Source organism: Tachysurus vachellii, chromosome 3 (assembly GCF_030014155.1).
Source record: "Tachysurus vachellii isolate PV-2020 chromosome 3, HZAU_Pvac_v1, whole genome shotgun sequence".
In the NCBI taxonomy this organism is placed as follows: Eukaryota; Metazoa; Chordata; class Actinopteri; order Siluriformes; family Bagridae; genus Tachysurus; species Tachysurus vachellii.
Genome location: NC_083462.1, coordinates 26614448 through 26634567, shown reverse-complemented (window position 1 = coordinate 26634567; position 20120 = coordinate 26614448). Strand labels below are relative to the sequence as shown.

Genomic DNA, 20120 nt, shown 5'->3' with positions numbered 1-20120 from the left:
ATCTTTGACTGTAACTTTGGAAACATCTAATAGTTTTGGCTCAGGTTACAATTACAGTTCATGTAAAAGTTTACATTTAATATTACAAACTCCAGATATGTCCTGTGAACTTTGACCAGCTCCTGACAAAAGAAATGAAAATGAAATATAAGGTCCTTTTAATTAGACTATTTATTATTTATTCACTTATTTGAACTTGAGGTATATTGAACTAATAAAGTGTTTTATAATAATATAATTATAATAGCGTTAAGCCGTGTAACAGCACCAATATATTGCTTTCAATGAAATTCAATTCAAATAATTAAATCATTTCCATTTGTAACACATAACACAGACTGGTTTAGCTCCCAGAAAAAAAGGAAGAAAAAAAAAACATACATTCATAACATAAATTAGGTAGATACTGAATACAATGCAATACAGATGATAAAATAAAATAAAATGTTAATTTTACTATATTTAACACAGTGTAATGTACACTAACACATCTCATCCCAAGGCCAAGCTGGAATCTGAATCTGTGATGTGTAAAGGATCTATACACTGTTCAAGTCTTCTCTGAGGCAGCTGCAATTTATAGTCTGGTTTCTAAAAAAGACAAAAAGCGAAGTTAGTCGGAGCAGTTAGTTTGATGGGGTCATTAAAAAAGGATAAAACTAGAAAGCACAAATCTGTGTATGTGTATGAGATGTGGAAGTCACCTTAGATCCTCCAGAGCCAGTTTGTTTCTCTGTCTCACGTCTTCGCTGATGGGGTATAGCAGGAGGATGACTAGGCCTGTGGTGATAAACGCCACGGGGGCAATGCCAATCAGGAGTTTCAGAGTGTACACTACTGCTTTGGGCTGCTTACACGCTCCTGTGTCATAGCCTGCAAATCTACAGCATGGACAAAACAATAATTACTAAACGGAACAAATAAGAGAAAGACATTAGGACTAAAATTCTACTCTAATGGATGCAGCCACTTATTATAAAACTATTGCATAATTACAGAGGAGACAAAGATAAATTATATATGTGCCTTGATGAAACTCACTCTAAACAGAGAGTGGACACTCCCAGAGAGATCCCTGCCGCAAACTTGGTGAAGAAAACATAGAAGGAGTAGAAGATCGCCTCGTGGCCCTTCGAGTTGCGGTTTGCCAGTCTGAAGTCATCCAGGACGTCTGGCAGCATTGACCTGAACACAAACCCTGGTCCCATCATTTCACATGTAAGACATGCAGTGTCATCAGTAAAGCTCATTTCTTTTAATAAGGGATCTTTAAAAAAGATAAACATACATTGCTGGATGGTTGTTTAAGAGAACTCATCAGGCAAAAGGGAAACGCTTGAACCAAAAATAAAAATGTTCCAAACGTAACCAGTGATTAAGGTGACAGTAAAGTAATTAGGTATAGATGATGGAGTAGTGGTAGCAACGATGTATTAGATCGATCGTAAATAATAGGGGTTTCTTTTTGCTGCTTCTCATTTTACAGCTGTAAGTATTTTTCATTCATGCACATGACATCATACAGCCATCATGCTGCACTCACTACACATGATACTCTATACAGTCTATAACATGGATGCACACAATGAACACTTATTCATTTCACTGCAAGTTGTACACTGTATACAGTATAGCTGTACAGAACAAATAAAATCCTGAATATCAATTTTACTGTATCATTATTTATTTAATATAGTTCCTCTGGGAAGTAAAAAAAAAAATAACTGACTTGGATTTGATTTTCTGTATTTAAACTGTTCCTTATGGACAAAAATAAACTAAAAATAAATATATGTCTGTCTGTCTGTCTGTCTGTCTTATGTGGTGGCCTAGTGGTTAAGGTGTTGGACTACTGATCTGAAAGTCATGAGTTGAAATCCCAGGGCCACCAAGCTGCCAATGCTGGGCCCCTGAGCATGGCCCTTAACTCTAAATTGCTTGTCTGTGTGTATGAGATAAATGTAAGTGACTCTGGATAAAGGTGTCTGCCATAAATGGAAATAAAATGGAATGTCTGTCAATAGCCAAACTGGAAAAATGCTGTCTGTCTATCTGATAAATAGCCTAATAATCTGTCTATCGAATAACTAACAATTTCTTTGTCTGTCTGCTCCTATTCCCCAGCCCAGTAGTCTGTCTGTTTAAAAGAACTACTCACCAGGGTAAAAGTAGCGAGGCAGCTACACTCAGTCCAGAAGACACAGCTACCACATAAGCCACCACCAGGTTTGGAACGAATGCCAGCATCACAGTGAAGGGTATAATCCACTGCACACAAACACCATCAAACTACATCACACTATATGATACACAGTGGTTTAATACTACAGTAACTGTACTCTGTATCTTTACTTAGTTACAAAGTTATAATAACAGGATAAAATAAAAATAAGTTTCTTGTTAAATTCGCTAGCTATGACTGGCTGCCTAGCAAACTAGCTAGCTAGCTGTATTTTAATTTAAGTACAGTCTCTCCAGATATTTTCCACCACTGAATATACATATAACAAAATCCCACGGTCACACCATTGTGAATGAATGTGTATTATTTAATAGCAGTGCAGATTTTATATATAATGTAGTAGTATGTGTTGATAAAAGATGTACGGTCCATAGGTTAAAGGAGGTGAAAGGGTAAGAGTTACCGTAATTCCACAGAACGCTGCTGTCTTCTTGCCAAACCTCTGTAGGAACCACTGCCAGAACGGGATGCTCAAGGCTGCAGACATCTGTATGTGGGGGAAAGAGATTTCTTAAAACAATATATAAGAGCTGTTTGGAGTGAAGAACATGAAAGATAAAGCAACAAAACTTACACAACTGCAAAAAAAAAAAAAGGGTACCTCGAATATGGGAAAGTTTTATCTAGTATTATCTAGTTTCTACATTTTATTTTTTTACAAGATAATTAAAATTCGATTACTTGATTTGTTTTTAGACATTATTCAAGATTGAAATTTTCTTATTGTCTTGGCATTAATTTTGCTTCTTTCTAGAAATAAATGCTCAAAATTTGAATCAATCAAAAAGTCTAGAAACAGGTTTAATATAATCACATGATATTTCATCTAGAACAATGTCATAATAATGCAGATTTATATTCAGTTGTTCATATTTATAAGATATTTAGACTTTGCTAAGATATTATTTTTGCTGTGAAAATATCCGACGTCGATTATACTTAATAGTTACCATTTTTAAACGCTTTTTTATATGAGAGAGTTTACAAGTTTTTGGTATGATTGGGTGTCAGGTGAACTCACCAGTATTGTTAGAACCATATTTTGGAAGTGGTCCCGAAGATCCACTGCGTACGTGCAGAACAGCACAAAGTTGCTCTGGATCAGCTTCAGAATAACAGTCAACAATATAAATAAAAACACAACTCAGTTTTGTTCTACCTAAATGATTAGAAATCTGATCTAGCGGTTGCTGTGTGATTAAGCTAATCTGCTGGAGCTATGATTTCATTTACTGCAATATTTCAGCCATGAGAAGAATGCATGAAGGTCTCAGGGCAACTCTGCAAAGATATCATCCCCAGTTACTCACCCTCTCTCTTCAGTAATGAAGACATATTAAATGTAAGCTCTTTACCTGTATGGCTACAGATATGAAGAGGAAAGCTGCTGTGAGGGAGAGATATGGCCCATGTCTCATCACCAGCACAAAGCCCTTATGAAAGGGAATGGGTTTCTCTGTCTTAAGTGCATAAGGATCTAAAATGATAAATAGTAAAAAAAATGAAAAAAAAAACTTAAGCCATACAAACGTGATCATGAATGGTACATTATACAGCCAAATGTTTGTATACACTTAACCATCAGATCCATATCTTGTTCTAGGAAATCTTTGGTGCTTGGCTGCACAGGCAATTTGACATCTACAGCAACCTCACTAAACGATAGGTGTCCCAAATCGCATACTTATGCACTATTCTATACCAGTTTTATAGTATAAATAGTGCGAGTCATGGGTGCACACTGGAAATTCAAAAAGTACCAAGATGATGCATTTATTTAACCAAAAACAGTGTCACAATGAGTGCTATTCAACGTATTTTGCTAAAGATAACAGTGTCACTTTAATTGTATCTGACATGATTTTCCTTCGTCTGGGAAATGGTTTATATTCCCGTTTAGTTAAAAACAAATTGTTAAACCTTAGTTTTTCATATGAGATGATACTAATAGTTTAAGTGCATAGGGTGTAGTTGTCATGGATGGCTTGGCTTATTCCATCACAGATTTGTTTATGTCTTGTGCTATGTGTCTTTGTTTTTGTTTTTTGTGTTTCCTCTCGCCTGATCCTTATCCCCTTCCTGCCTCTGCACATTGGTCCTTTTTTCTAATTAACTCCACCATTTAACCCAGTTGTCATGCGTGTATTGTTTGATGAGTCCTTGTATTTTTGTGCCTCTTTTGTTCCTGGTATCCTGTGATTGTATAGTTGTTGCTTAGTAGAATCATAGAGAACTTGGTGGTGTATAAGAAGAAAAAAAAACGTATTGAAATAATAAACTTCGGGATGCAATAACGCAATCCCTGCACTGATTATTTTCCGATCACCGCACATATGCAACAAAAACATTTATCATCTTTAAACAGTCTGCCAGTAGTGTATGCTAGCACTGACAACACCTCAATACAATATAATAAAGTGGTGAAATATATGTAACTCCATACTCACCATCTCTCTCTTTAACTCCCAGAAACATCACAACCATACAGATAAGAAAGAGTGCCCCGATCACCCCGGCAGCAATCATGTAGACCTCTTTCTGCAAAAACACAAACAAGTAAATGGTACATTCTGTCATCTATTGTCAACTTACAGTAACAGTGGATCAGGTGTTGTTATAACTAAGAGGTGGAAATACACCCTGAATGGGACACAAACACTTTCCCATACTCATTCACAACCAGCATAGGCAGGTCACCTATCAGCATGTTTTGGGGGTGTGAGGAAACCACAGAAACCCAGAGAAAACCCACTTGGACTCATTAAGAACATGCAAAACTATGAACCCAAGCTCATGGTTGAACTAGGGATGTTGAAGGTATGAGGGGACAATGTGCCACAATGGCACTTCCAAAATACTTTACGTTAAGCTAAGGAATAAATGATAAAATGCTAAAACTTCTTTTTAACCCAAGGTATTTCTTTCCTCCAGATCTTGAAATATCAAAGGAAACACTCATTGGTGTTGGTTTAAGTGGTTAAGGCTCTGGGTTGTTGATCAGAAGATCAGGGTTCAAGCCCCAGCACTGCCAAGCTGACACTGTTGGGCCCCTGAGCAAGGCCTCTAACCCTCTCTGCTCCTGGGGTTCTGTGCCATTGCTGACCATATGCTCTGGATGTATATTAGAATTTCTCTGTGCTTTAAAGTATATGTGACAATAATAAAGTCTTCTTCATAGAAAGTTCTATCAAATTAGTGCATAATAGTTGTTATGTTATTAATCTTCCACTGAAAAGGCATTTGTCAAGGCAAAATGTGTTCATTCAGCTAACACACATATGCAGAACAGCAGACTGTAGATGTTTTTTTAATGACCCAGTAGGTAGAAGAAGAAGAAAATGGGGTTAAATGCAGCAATAGTTAAACGTCTAACATGCATTTTGCTGACTAATTTTTCCTGCTAAATATTTATTGTAAATCTAATCATTTCTCAAGAGAATGCATTACTCTGAGGTTTAATTCAGTGCTTTTGAAAATGAATAATTCTATTTCAGAAATCCTGTTTAAGGAGATGAGAATTAAGTCAAATTCTAGACATCCTGTATGGCCTGATAAAATAAGCAGTAACACCAAAAATGAAACACCATTTAAACAGGAACTGTTCTGTGCTAAACAAATCTATCTGACTTGTTTGCGCTTTTTCCAGGCACAGCAGCAAAGCACTTCATTACCAATCCAGATCAAACGGTGGCCAGATTTGGAGGAGTTTGGAAGACGCACCCAAACAGCACGCCACCCTCAGCCTAAGGAATGTGGCACAGCTAACCACTTTGGCAACATTTTCGAATACAAAAATTTCACCCAGACCTCTTTGAATAGCTGTGGCTCCTCATGATGATGCATGATGGGTTTTTATCCCTAAAACCAGAAGCGGTTTGTTGGTCCACACTCACTTCCGTATGACTGACTCTGTCTATGGAAGTGGGTGACATTCTGCTGTAAATATACATCAGCCACTAACACACTCATGCTTGTTTGCTCTGGGGTCACTGGTGAGCCTCATGTTTACAGCTGCAAGCCTCTAATAGAGTGTAGGTATATGACTAGACAGTGAGCCCTTGAGAGTCATACTCATTTCCTTACAGTAAAGGTATATCCACCCTAAACATCCTGAGGTTAATTAGCATGTCATCTTCCATAGAGTTCAAGATTTTTGTAATGAAAGTCTGAGTTGAGATTTTTAGTTAAAATAGGCATGTTGGCCATCTTTTTTTTTTACATTTTCCTACATGACCCACAATGCAGTTTGACTTTATATAAGTAAAGACACCAATGGCAGCAGTGTTTTAATCCTTCAATCTGTCCATCCATACATCCATCCCTTTTCTGTGCCACTTATCCGTCACAGGGTCATGGGGAGACTTCGGTGCCAACCCATCACAGGGCAAACAATCACGCATGCTCATACTCTATGGACAATTTACAGGTGATAATCCAACTTCAACATGTGTTTTTGGAATGGTGATGAAACTCGAGCCCCTGGAGGAAACCTCCAAAGCAAAAGGAGACCATGCAAACTCCCATGCACACATGAGGTAGAGGAGATGCAAAGCAAACATGCTAACCATTACACATCATGCCCCACCCACACCCACCCCATATTGGTATAATCTTCTACACTTCTTGTGGCACCTACTGAACATCACAGGGAAACAGAGGATGATAACATCAACACGGCAGACAGCTATTATTATTATTATTATTTAAAATTATCAAAAAAAAATCCATCCATCCATCCATCCATCCATCCATCCATCCAGCTACATTAAACTGTTCAAAGCTACATAAGTAAAAGTAGAATAATCTGTAAATATAAAAAATACTGTATATATGATATATTGTATATTCCCATAAGAGTGTATTTAATGTTGCTGTGTCTATTTTACATACTGCATGTGACAAGTCCTGGGACAACACCAGACTTTGGATGACCTCCGTTCCACTGCTGTTTCCCAGAAGACCAGCTGACAGGTTGTTATGAGGGCAGTGCTTTAGAGTATGTGCACTCGCTACAATCTGGCCCTGGATGGCTGCGCCGACCAGCGTCCCCAACACCTCCATTGTCATACCTGCAGCAGGGACACACAGGGATTAATCCTCTACTTTGAATTGTATTATGCTGCCACACAGAAAAGGGTGGAAAGCTAATGATCAAGTTATCTTCATCTGTTATGGAAAAAAGATTTTTGCATCTTTTAATTTTTTTATTTGTATTTGACTGTTATTTATGAGATCTCTTGTGTACAACATGTGCAAAATGATTTTATGGTACATCATGCAGGTAATGTATTGAGACCAGAGTATTTTAACTCAGTTTGAAGAAAAGTGAACTTGGTAGTGACTATAATGTAGCATTAGTAACTATCTTTACAAAAATTATAAACCAGCATGTGAAACTTTTTTTTTAAATGTTAAACTTTCATATATTTAATAAAAGATCATATCATAGCTGTCATTATACTTTCAAGGAAAGTTTTTTTTTTTGGGTATTTTGTTACTGTTGCATTGACCATCAGATATTCTGATAATGACATGTAAACTTCATGAAAAATAACTTCAGATGTGTTGTTAAATGATAAACTTACGATATGCTGTAGCTGAGTCTCTTTCCTGCTGGTCTGTGCTCAGAAACATGGTCAGTGCTGAGTAAGGCACATGGAAACACTACACAAAAAAGAGAAACCAACAGAGAGAAATTATTCATTACTGAGCCATACTGGATAAGAAAAGAAAAGGATCTTAAAGAATTTACAGTGAGCATGCAGTTTATGGTCAAAGAGTAGATCACTATGGAAAACGAATGGATAAGAACAGTAGAAGAACGAAATATCATAAGATAAATGTCTTTTCTAATAGTAATAATAACAGTGAAGCATATGAGTTAATGAGCATACGGTTTAATTATAGAAAGCTAATGCTAGAATTATATGAGAATAATAATCTCTGTTAGATGAAGGCAAGTAAAAAAAAAAAGGAAAGAGAGAGCATAAATGTCATTAAACATTAACTATTCAAATACTGGCCATGGATCAACATTTAATTTTTAATGTGATCTAAAACCAGGGGCATGGTGGCTTAGTGGTTAGCACGTTCGCCTCACACCTCCAGGGTTGGGGGTTCGATTCCCACCTCTGCCAAGTGTGTGGAGTTTGCATGTTCTCCCCGTGCCTCGGGGGTTTCTTCCGGGTACTCCGGTTTCCTCCCCCGGTCCAAAGACATGCATGGTAGGTTGATTGGCATCTCTGGAAAATTGTCTGTAGTGTGTGAGTGAATGAGAGTGTGTGCCCTGCGATGGGTTGGCACTCCGTCCAGGGTGTATCCTGCCTTGATGCCCAATGACGCCTGAGATAGGCACAGGCTCCCCGTGACCCGAGGTAGTTCGGATAAGCGGTAGAAAATGAGTGAGTGAGTGAGTGATCTAAAACCCTTTTTTTGAATTCTCTCTCTCTCTCTCTCTCTCTCTCTCTCTCTCTCTTTCTCTCTCTCCCTCTCTCTCTCTAATTGGTCACTAGAAATGTGTGGGTGTTTTAATCCCATTCATTAGAAATTAAATCCAAATAATCTGTTAATATTTAATTGTGTCCTTACTAAGAACAATAGCTGGATTAATTGATATAAACAGTATGAAGGTTATTATCTAATGATGGCATAATACAAACAATAGAACAGTGTCAGTAACTGAGGATACACATACACAGACACACAGACACACACACACACACAAAATAAGTAAATAGTGGTAAATAAGTAAAGACTTGACTGTTTTCTTACAGAGTTCAGTTGCACTTGAAAGAGCTGTATCTTTTAATTCATTAATTTTGCTGTTACATCAGAAGTCCAAAAACTCAACATTTATAAATTATCTTAACTTATATCTTATACCATATTTGTAATAAGTTTTCCCCCAAGCCATCAGAGTCATCAGTTCCCAGAGACTGACAACAAAAACTTGTATACAATTTCATTTTTTTAATGCTGCTACAAATTGCCGTCCTTGATGTTTACACCTGTAGCATCTTTACCTGCACTTTACTCAACTCCAAAACAGTATATTGTTTGGTGCTGCTCTGTGTACAACATTTACACACATGGACTTTATGTAGAACAGTGAAAAGTGTTAATGTACTGTGTGTGTGTGTGTGTGTGTGTGTGTGTGTGTGTGTGTGTGTGTGTGTGATCTCTTATGCTTTGTAATTTGCATTAAAAAAATCAAGTCAGCACTGTGGTGCACCAGTGGACCAACCATCTACTAAAATAAACCTCCCTAAAGACCCAGCCCAGTCTTTGTTCTATTACAGTAACCAATTTCATTTGGCTAGGAAACAACAAGGTTTTTCATTTACAATGCTAATTTGGACACATTTGGAGATGTTTGGGTCAAAAGCAAACAGTCTGATTAAAAATAATGGAGTAATTAAAGGTGGGTGTGTTACAAAGATCGGGTTCACTGCCAGCGATAGCGGACACACCTGCTGGTTCTCAGCCTTGCACTTAAAGACAATAGAACGTGCTAAAAGAGGAAACCAGCGTTTACCCTCTCTGGTGGTTTCTGGCTGCCCCTAGCATGTACTTATCAAGAAGTTAAAATGACTTGTCATTATAGCGTGGGTTTGTGGAGCGGCTTCCCCATGTCAGTATATGCTGGTGTAATTGACTGAAAGCAAATTTGGCAAAGGACACAAACAAAAAATTACAAAAATAAAAGCTACTAACATCAAAGTGACGGACTTAGAGAGCAGCACAACCACTCTATATACTGTAAGTTCTAGTTTCATCATGGGTAGATTTGTGACGACCCATGGATTTTTATTTCTCATTTGTAAAAAACATTCATTCATTCATTCATTCATTCATTTTCTACCACTTATCCGAACTACCTCGGGTCATGGGGGGCCTGTGCCTATCTCAGGCGTCATCGGGCATCAAGGCAGGATACACCCTGGACGGAGTGCCAACCCATCGCAGGGCACACACACACACACTCTCATTCACCCACGCACTCACACACTCACAATTTTCCAGAGATTCCGGGGGAGGTACCCGGAGTACCTGAAGGAAACCCCCGAGGCACGGGGAGAACATGCAAACTCCACACACACAAGGCGGAGGTGGGAATCGAACCCCCAACCCTGGAGGTGTGAGGCGAACGTGCTAACCACTAAGCCACCGTGCCCCCCTTGTAAAAAACATTTCCTACATAAATTCTACCTATCATTCATTATGTGTTCAAATATTTGTCGTTGCTGTTTAAAGTTGCTTTTTTCACCAGCGCTAAAGGTTAAGCTTTATTCATAAACTTCAGAGTGAACTGTATTTTCATCCATATAACCTGTGTTGTATTAGCTCATCGTGTGGGTAATCTTCTGCTTGCTAAACATAAGTGGCTAAGTGAAGTGCAAAGCCAATTCATTGGTGTTTTCTGCCTCTAAAATCGTTTGCAAGACCAGTACAGAGCCTTCTCATTCATCATCACATTACATAAATAATTACAACATGCACTGAAAATTCTCTTAACATTTAGATGTTACAAAAGTTCTGTGAATAATAATAATAATAATAATAATAATAATAATAATAATAATAATAAAGCCCAATATGACAAAGAATATGTAACTCTCCATCAACATGGATGTTGACGGATCTTGGATCTTTACTTTCAGGTGTCAGTAGCATCTCTGTTTGAAATGTCCTGCCATTCTTTGCCAAACAAAGACAGAAAAAGTTCTATAATTATGTGTAATCAAAATATTAATTGTGGGATGCTGTGAGATACTAACTGCAGTGTGATTCTAACTCACATCCGAAGACAAAACTTACTGTGATGAGAGTTTGGTAGAGGCAGTAGAAGCCCAGATACCAGATGTACCTTTGGTTGGTGAAAGGAGGAACAAACCACAAGTAGAAGTAGGACACTATGGTAAATGGTGTGCAGGCCACCATCCTAAGGAAAAAAGGAAACATTATTAAAGAATTGAGAAACAAGTTATGCTTAATTTTACAAAATGCCTTTAGAAATGATTCAATGGAAATATCATATCTAAGTTCTATGAAGCAAAAGGAACATAAAATCGAAATAATTGTAATCCTCTAATCCTTGCGGTTAGCGTTTTGGCTATTGCAGATGTCCTGTACACTAGTGACATTGCCAATAAATCGTTTGTCGTGAATGCTGATCTGTTTATACATGCAAGAAATGTAGTTTGTGTGGTGTTTGTTCGGATTCTTTTGTACACTATAGTAATCCTGTAAGCCACAGCATCTTAGCCACATGTGCATTTGTTCAGCACAGTAATCATTTTGGTCAAAATGGATTCAGCTGCATTTCAGTCTTTTCATATCTTACTGAAAAGCAGAAGGCTCAATCATCTCAGCACAATATTGAAAGTAAGCAACTCAATGATATTTGTGCTTTTTTCATATCCACATAATATGGAAAGCCTTTCATAGGAACCGGTGCCTTTATAATCCCTGGTAATGAAACACATTTTACCTCAGTGGAGTTCATTGACCTCTTCCCCATATATAGTTTATTTACTGATAAACTGTAGGCAACAGCTATAGCTAAAAATAGAAAGACAGGGACAATGAAGTGTCCAATGTGAATGAAGAATGGCCAATTCTAGCTCAGTCCAGACCTCTGATTTGCAGAGTGAGCTAACACTCTTACTCACCCCGTGATTGTTTTTCCCATAAAGGACCAACAGTACAGAGTCAGGAAGGGGAATTGGGGAGTTGGGGGGTTGGATGACTGGATGGTTCTGAAAGTTGTGCAAAGATGGCTAATGATGAGTTGGCCTAGAAATGTCCACTGTAAGTGAAAAGACACACCTACTTTGGCAGGATCACTGACCCACAAACACCCACACCACTCAAACACACATAGGTATCTGCAAGCACAGCTAGAATATGTTTCTAGAAATCAGCGGGTCTGCCATACTGTCTGATCATACTGAATTTCTTTTGGGTGACAGGGTGGGTAGTAGCTAATGTTGTCATTTTTAATGAAAGACCTGCTGTGTAATTAAAAAGCTTGGCAGGCACACTTGTTAAACTTTTTTAAGAACATCGTGAAGTATGACATGAGATGATAGACATCTGTAATAAAAGAGCTGTCTAGACATAGCCCATATTAAGGATTGATCAAGATTTCAAAGAAACCGTCACGCTTACTGTGAGATAGCATAGCCTGTAATGAAAGAACTAGCTCAGTTTCATTTCACAGGCTGAAAGTTGTAGTTTGATGTTCAGTTGAGTTTAATTTAAAGTTTCCTTGCACTGCAGACATGTAGGATTTTTGTTTCATCTTATTCCCACCCACTGAACAATTCTGCCTGATCCTGCCTATTGCATTTATTTCTATTTCAACCCACTGAGCAATATATAAATTATAATCTAAACTACAGAAACACTGACCATTGGTTAAAACAGATACTGAAGGCAAATGAATATATGCAGTCATGTTACACAGCCCCTCATGAGTGTGTACCACACTTAATATGCTCTCATGTTAACGCATGGCGTTTCTGTTCTCATTTCATATGTGTCTACTCATTCCCACCCTTATAGACTAAATACAGACTGCTTCAAAAATTTTGTGTTCTCCCATGGGCCCCCAATCCCAATGCACACCACCTGGGACTTACAAGTGTATTTATCTGATTACTCTGTGCCTTAGAGCAGGATCCCTACAGAATCTGTAGTGTTAAACAAAACATTTAAGAGTGAAACGTCCAAAGGCTTATCTGCTCAGGGGGTCTGAGGTCCCAGCTGGGCAAGGCTGTCACATTCCACCAATGGACAAAACTTCCTTTCAGACACTTTGATGCCATCTTAGTTATATTGAAGTGATATGGGAACTTCCTTACAGGAATAGCAATTGGGACTAAGAGATCAGTGTCAAATAATGAACCAGCCTGGGGTGCAGTAGTTTAGGAATCCTACATAGAGTATAATTCTCGAAAATAAAAGACACTACATGAGCAAAAAGTATGTGAACACCAGATTTTCACACCTATATGTGTTTGTTGTGTTTGTTCGCCTCTTTGCTCTTATAACAGCCTCCACACTTAATGTTGGAGCATGGCTTTGGGAATTTTTTCCTGATTCATCCACAAAAGCATTAGTGAGGTCAGGCAATGGTGTTGGGTGAAAATGCTTAATGCAAAGTCAGCATTGCAGTTCATCCCAGAAGCGTTCAAGGTTAGGATACTGTCCAGGCCTTTTGAGGTCTTCCCCACAACCATGTGTTCTTGGAGCTAACTTTGTGCAAAGGGACATTGTCATGCTGGAACACAGCCTTAGATTTGGTGAAGGAAAATCTTAATGCTACAGCAATCATAGAAGTTATTGTCAACTGTGTGCTTCCAACAGTTTAGGGAAGAACCACAAATGGATGTAATATTCAGGTGCCTGTATATTTTTGACTATATATTGTATACTCTGCTAGTGTATATGCTGATCTTGTGAGAGAATCTTCTACTTACCATGGCATGAGTCGGCCAATTTTTGTCCATTTGCTTTTAGTGATGAAGAATCCCACAATAGGATCAGTAACCGCACCCCAAGCTTTACCAATGAACAGCACCAGGGAGGCCTGAAATGGGTTTATCTGAGGAAAAGAAGAACACACATGTAAATGCCACTTATTTCTAAGTTCATGAGGCAACAGGAACATTTGGGAGGTCAGAACATCAGAGTCTTAAAGATCTGAGCACTAACTGAAACTGAAGCTGTTCCAGATATTTTTAGATTTTACATGACAGAAACTTTAATCAAATCTGTTGCATTAGTGATAAGATCATTTGTTAGAGTCACTTCCTTTCTATAATGGTGGAACACATTAATGTATTCATGTACACGTTACCTGTGCAACGTCTAGCAGAAATATCTGTAAGAAAAAAGCAGTTGCACTTCCTGCAACTTGATTAGGTGCTCCTCCAATAGCGAAACACAGTTTGCTGCAGACGGACAGCTTCTGTTCCAGATGAGTCTGTAAACACACAAACAGCAAGGCCATGAAATCATTTATTCATAAATACACAAATATTAAAGTTGCAGCATGTAAACTTTATGGATTTGTTTGCTGGATCAGGATCATACAGGATGTGATATATTTTCAAGTCTTACTGGTTTTTAAAGTTGTATAAACATGTCAAATATAAAATAACATATTTATAGTACTTAGTTATGCTTAGCAAAAACTGGAAAAAGAGCATCCTTAGAGGACCGCTGACGCTGCTATCACAATTAGAATGAAAATATGGAATCAATTCTTCTCTAATGTAAAGAGGAGAGAGAGAGAGAGAGAGAGAGAGAGAGAGAGAAATACAGTATTCGATAGATAGATAGATAGATAGATAGATAGATAGATAGATAGATAGATAGATAGATAGATAGATAGATAGATAGATAGATAGATAGACTTTGTGGACACCTCACTTCTGTGTCCATATGTGGTTCTTCTCCAAACTGTTGCCACAAATTTGAAAGCACACAACTGTATAGAATGTCTTTGTACGCAGTAACATGAAAGTCTCCCTTCAACGGAACTAAGAGACCTAAACCTGTTCTAGCATGACAGTGCCCCTGTGCAAAGAACGAGGCCCATGAAGACATGGTTTGCCAAAAACAGACTGAAGAACTCAAGTGTCCTGTGAAGAACCTCACAGAACTTTGACCTCAACCCCACTGAACAACTTTGGGATAAAATACAACACAGACTGTCTCCCACACGTCCTCACCTGACATCAGTGCCTGATCTCGCTAACGCTCTTATAGCTGAATGAACACAAAATCCTAAAGCAATGCTAAAAATTTAGTTGAAAACCTTAAGAAGAGTAGAGGTTATTATCAGAGCAAAAAAAGGGATTACATCTGGAATAGGATGTTTCAAAGCACATATAGATGTGATGGCCTGCTGTCCACAAACATTTAGCCATAAAAAAAAGATATTTTTGTGACAATAACAATGGAACGTTCAGAATTAAAAGACAGTCTTGTAGCTGCAGAATAAGCTTCAGTTGTTTTTAATAACCTTGCACACGTTATAATTGCATTCACATGTAGGAATGATAAAACAGTCTGCCGATATCAGAGCCCCATCTGTTTTATATTCTACAGTCTGATCTCTAAGTTGTCAGTGTGTGATTACTGAAGTTATTTGTTGAACTAGTCTTTATAGTGACTTAATCTCTGGCTAAAAGGTCAAAGACCTCTGAAACTCATTACCGAAGCTCTTTGGTGATACATATAACATATGGCTCTCTAATGTGGTCACTACACACACAATCCCACTACTCACATTTTTTTCCAGTCCATGGCTGGGATGGGCTTTTCATCAGCCAAAAACGTTTATGCTAACAAGAGTTTAAAATACCTGTCAATCAAAGAGTGTCACTTCCCTCAGTACAAAGCGCCTGGGGTTTGACTATGTGTGGGTGTGTGGGTGCGTGTTGCTGAGTGTAAGTGTTTTTTCTCACTGGCATTCATTCTTACACCTTGTCTCTGAATGTTTTCAGATGGGAAAAAAGTGTGTTTATAAGTGTGGATATGTGTATGTGACTATTGGATGTGATCTCTGGTAACACATTAAAGTTCCATTGGTTTGGTGTTAACCACAGCAGGGAGAACCTTATATTTATTACTGTCTCCTTCTGATCCTGGAGACAGTCAGACAGCACATGAGAGCTGAAAATACTCCAGCAGCCAAGGACATCCTAAACCCTGTATTTGCACGTTTCACCCAACTCCTTCATCTACTAAGTCGAAGCCGCTTTTTGGCTGTCGCCATGCACGCTTTCTCTCTCCAGGGCTGTGCCTGAAACAGGCAACAACAAAACAACCACAGAGGCCAAAGCCAACAGGCCTTCAAAAGATACTATAATTAACTGGTTGATATTTTCACGTTTCCTCTCTAGTTTTCTACATCTTGAAAAAGCGAATGTCTTTAAGAAGCACAATTACCAGGAAGTTGCTATGTAATTATTCAAAAGTAAGGCGAGTCTGACATGAAAATCAAATCAAGAATAAAATCAAGTGACTTTAAACTTTAAGCTATTTCCTGAGTCCAGACCTTACATCTCTACTTTTATTGTATAACACGAAGCTGTGAAGAAACCCTGAAACTAAACATCATTTTTACTCTCTGATACTTCCTGTATTTGTATCTGATGTATCTGATGTATCCTGTATCTGATACTTCCTGAATAAATAAGAAGCGACACTAGTTTATAGCGCTTAGTAAGTAATCCATTTCACAGGGGCAAAATTATGTTTAAATAATACGACGTGTGGAACGTTCACTTTAAACCAAAAAGCTGCTTTCTACCGCATGGAGCAAACATAAAACTTTCTCACAGACATAAACAGGAAATTATTCTGTTTAGACTCAAAATATCTGATTACCTCATAGATACCACTACAATCATGAGTACAGGAGAAAAGGGAAAGCCAAGCAGATTTTCAGTTAAACAAGTTAAAAAAGTTACAAATAAATAAATAAATAAATAAATAAGGCACATAGCACTATTAAAACCTGAAGCATGATTGGTACGAAGGTATTGATTAATAATAATAATAATAATAATAATAATAATAATAATAATAATAATAATATGTCTCTGTAGTGCTGGCTGCAATAAAATCACACGTTTTTCTTGTGGTTTGTTCAGTGTAATATGTTAAGCAGTATTTTTTCCATAATAGCATTCATCACTTTAAGACTGACAGCTTTCTCTGCTTTTTTAACATAACCAGCTGTGATTTCAGTCCCAAGTCCAAGATAAAGTCAAAAAAAGGTGTTGTTTTTAGCTGTATGTAAGTTGGAGCAGGAACTAACATTTCTCACAGATGTTCCACGGTATTAAATGTAAATGGTTAAAAAAAAAACTTTAACAAATTGGTAATTACTGGCATAGTGGTATAAGAAAAAAGGTAGATGTTTATTTTCCTGTCACAGCATACCTATCTAATTTCATTCCTTATGTAATTCATCCACCATCAGCACTTTTATTTCTTTATTTATTGGCTTGCCAGTTGCTTAATATTGGCGTGCTGCTAGTCACATAACTGGTTGCACCACAGGCTACATGGCTTGTCATGAAAACATCTGTTGTATTCCTGACTAAAGAGGGATATTTCAGCTGTTTGGTTTGACAGCACTACATAACACTTTAGATCTCCTTGTGTACTCAAACAGTTTAATATATTCATTTGCCTTGCTGTAGATTTAATCTGTAAACAGAAAATCAGCTCTAAGAAGTCAATTTAATTACACAAAATCCATTTTACCCTTTGCTCTGCACCCCCCAGCTGAGTTCTAAGCAGATTGTGTGTGGCACACAGACTGGGATGACATAAAGGGTGAAGGATTTATAACTGCTGGGAATTAGTAATGTTATTTTTTTTCTTCAGTGTACAAGCAGATTGAATTTTCCATGAATTATCACAGAACACCCTCGATGGCACACTGAATTAGTGCACAACTGTTTTTATTTATTTATTTTTTCTGAATTAGATACGTGTTTTTGTGCTGATATTCAATACTGAGAGAAGTAGCACTGGTGCGTGCAAAGACATCCTCTGGATATAATTATTTATGTCTGTTTTATCATGCAAATATCTTTATTCTTTAGAACACCAACCTGAAGTACATGAAGGAAGTCAGGAGAACAGAACACGATTGATTTGACAATATTGCAGTTCAGTAATGAATCACTTACAGCCCTGTTCACACATTGCCTTTTACACCAATCCCAGAGATTTACATTTTCAGCGTAATTCAATTTCTCACTTGTATCCTCTATCATGGCTGTCTGCTTTTGGTCTATATTTAAACACAAGGGATATCTGTGTCTCATGTGACAAGAGCTGTGAGAACAAGAGATGCATTAGTGCTTTTTTCCCCATATATTATTGACACACACCACACACAACTAGCATTTCACTGTGGCTACTCAATAATATGGCCACTCAAAGGGACAGTAGCATAGAAATGTTGACTGCTATTTCACTTGGCAGCTTATTTAGCATCACACGGTTTAGCGGTTTTACTCCACATCTGACGCTGGGAGATATTGCTGGTGCAATACGGTTATGCGTTGCCTTTACTTCTAAAATAACATAAACGGTTCATTTGGACGTAAATTACTATGTTGTATTTTTAGAGATTACTGCTGTTCCTTGCCATTTGAGCAGTTCCCATGGTGGAAACATTTTTTATTGCCTAAGAGGAGAGATTTTGATCTGATAACACTTGCAATTTAGAAATATGACAGTCTATGGATTTCTGTGGTCAAATAGATTTCAGAATGTAGCTAGCATTCAGGATAAATATGTGCCTTCCACCCTCTGAACTGGAGACTGAAAACTGGGCAATTCAGTAGATATAGTGCGAGCCTATATTATGTGCTGGAATGAACTTATAGCATAGCAGACAGAATACACATTTTCGTATAGTGGTAGTTTTTAGAAGCTAATCTTTCAGGCTATTAATTAGCACCTGACTGGTATAATCATGATGCTGAAAATGACAAACATGCAATTTGCACACGGTTGAGATTGATGACTTAACTCATACTTTGTAATGCACATAGAGATATTATTTTAAACTAGATAGCACTTGCATAAGAATGTCATTCATATTTTCTGTTTAACCACAAAGCATCTCGTTCCAGCTTGAGGCCATGCTGTGCTGAAAATGCATCGATAAGCACTGCAAACATTCCCTTCACTCATTAAAACGTATCATTCAGCAAGCCATCAAAATCCACCTGAGAATCATAACATCATAAGAAAAATCATATCTTTAGAATCTCGTGCTTATTTCCTGACTTGAACTCAGAGGACACTGAATGATATCACAGTTTTTAATTAGATAAAGTAACAAATGAATCAGCTCATCTGTAGAGCATTTTAGCAGAATCCTACCTGTGCTGAGACCTTGGTGAAAACTGGCTTGAGATTCTTCATCACTGGCTTGTCACCTGAGCTGGCTGGTGTCTTCCTCCCTTTAGTCATGACTATGAGAGTGACAGGCTGAAAGACAACAAAGTGTCATTGGTTGTGTTTACATTTTGTTCCCGTGGCCATTGAACCAAAAACAGATTCACACTCACTGAACATTGCATAATAGTAATAAATTCCTTCGTGTAGTCTATCTCAACATTTAAACCATAGATTTTATAGTCTTAAAGCTCAGGAAGTTTTACATATTTCAGAAATCAGCAAACAGCAACCGAGTATATGCGTAGAGTACCAAGGTAATTTTAAGTGCCAAGGTCATTGTAAGTAAAAAATCACTACACTTAGGTATCATTTGTTACCTAATTAACTATCTATTTCAGTACATACTTAATTAAAATTAAAAAGTTGCCCAGTAGCGTCACAGATTTATTCTGCCTCTCACCTGATTGATGGAGTGACTTCATTCCACAGAGAGATGAGGAGACTGACTGAGAGGCACGGAAAGCTGGAGCAACTGATGAAAGCTCTGAGAGAAAAGCACGCCTCCCTGTGGACACACACACACACACACACACACACACACACACACACACACACACACACACACACTTTTCATAGGAATGTGAAACAGGTTTATCAGTATTTGCCATTTTTGTCATCACCTAGCCTTTTTCTTTCTCCAATTTCTCCAATAAATAATTATACAATATATAATATAATATATCACATGATTATAGGTACACTGCCTGTACTTTTTTTCCTGTTACACATTCTATTTGTTTGCCTTAGCTTATGTTTCGTGCTGTAAATCTTTATAAAAATGAGAACTAACCTGATTTTTGAAAGGCTGATAGATATATTTGAATGACTGGCCTATAATTCGGTAATGTCTTGACTTTCAAAACATAATAGAATT

General features: G+C 37.6%; 1 protein-coding gene across 1 annotated transcript; it reads right to left on the bottom strand.

Moving 5' to 3' along the window:
* Positions 1–153: 153 nt before the first annotated feature.
* mfsd2b (MFSD2 lysolipid transporter B, sphingolipid) lies at positions 154–19764 on the bottom strand. The gene is made up of 15 exons (XM_060866512.1): positions 19647–19764; positions 19169–19276; positions 14106–14231; positions 13726–13850; positions 11060–11183; positions 7828–7906; positions 7133–7311; positions 4690–4780; positions 3598–3719; positions 3264–3347; positions 2646–2729; positions 2159–2268; positions 1042–1185; positions 705–881; positions 154–591 (listed from the first exon to the last, which is right to left on the bottom strand). The coding sequence occupies exons 2-15, from the start codon at positions 19256–19258 to the stop codon at positions 540–542; spliced, it is 1587 nt and encodes a 528-aa protein (XP_060722495.1). The 5' UTR covers positions 19259–19276; positions 19647–19764; the 3' UTR covers positions 154–539.
* Between the last annotated feature and the right edge of the window lie 356 nt (positions 19765–20120).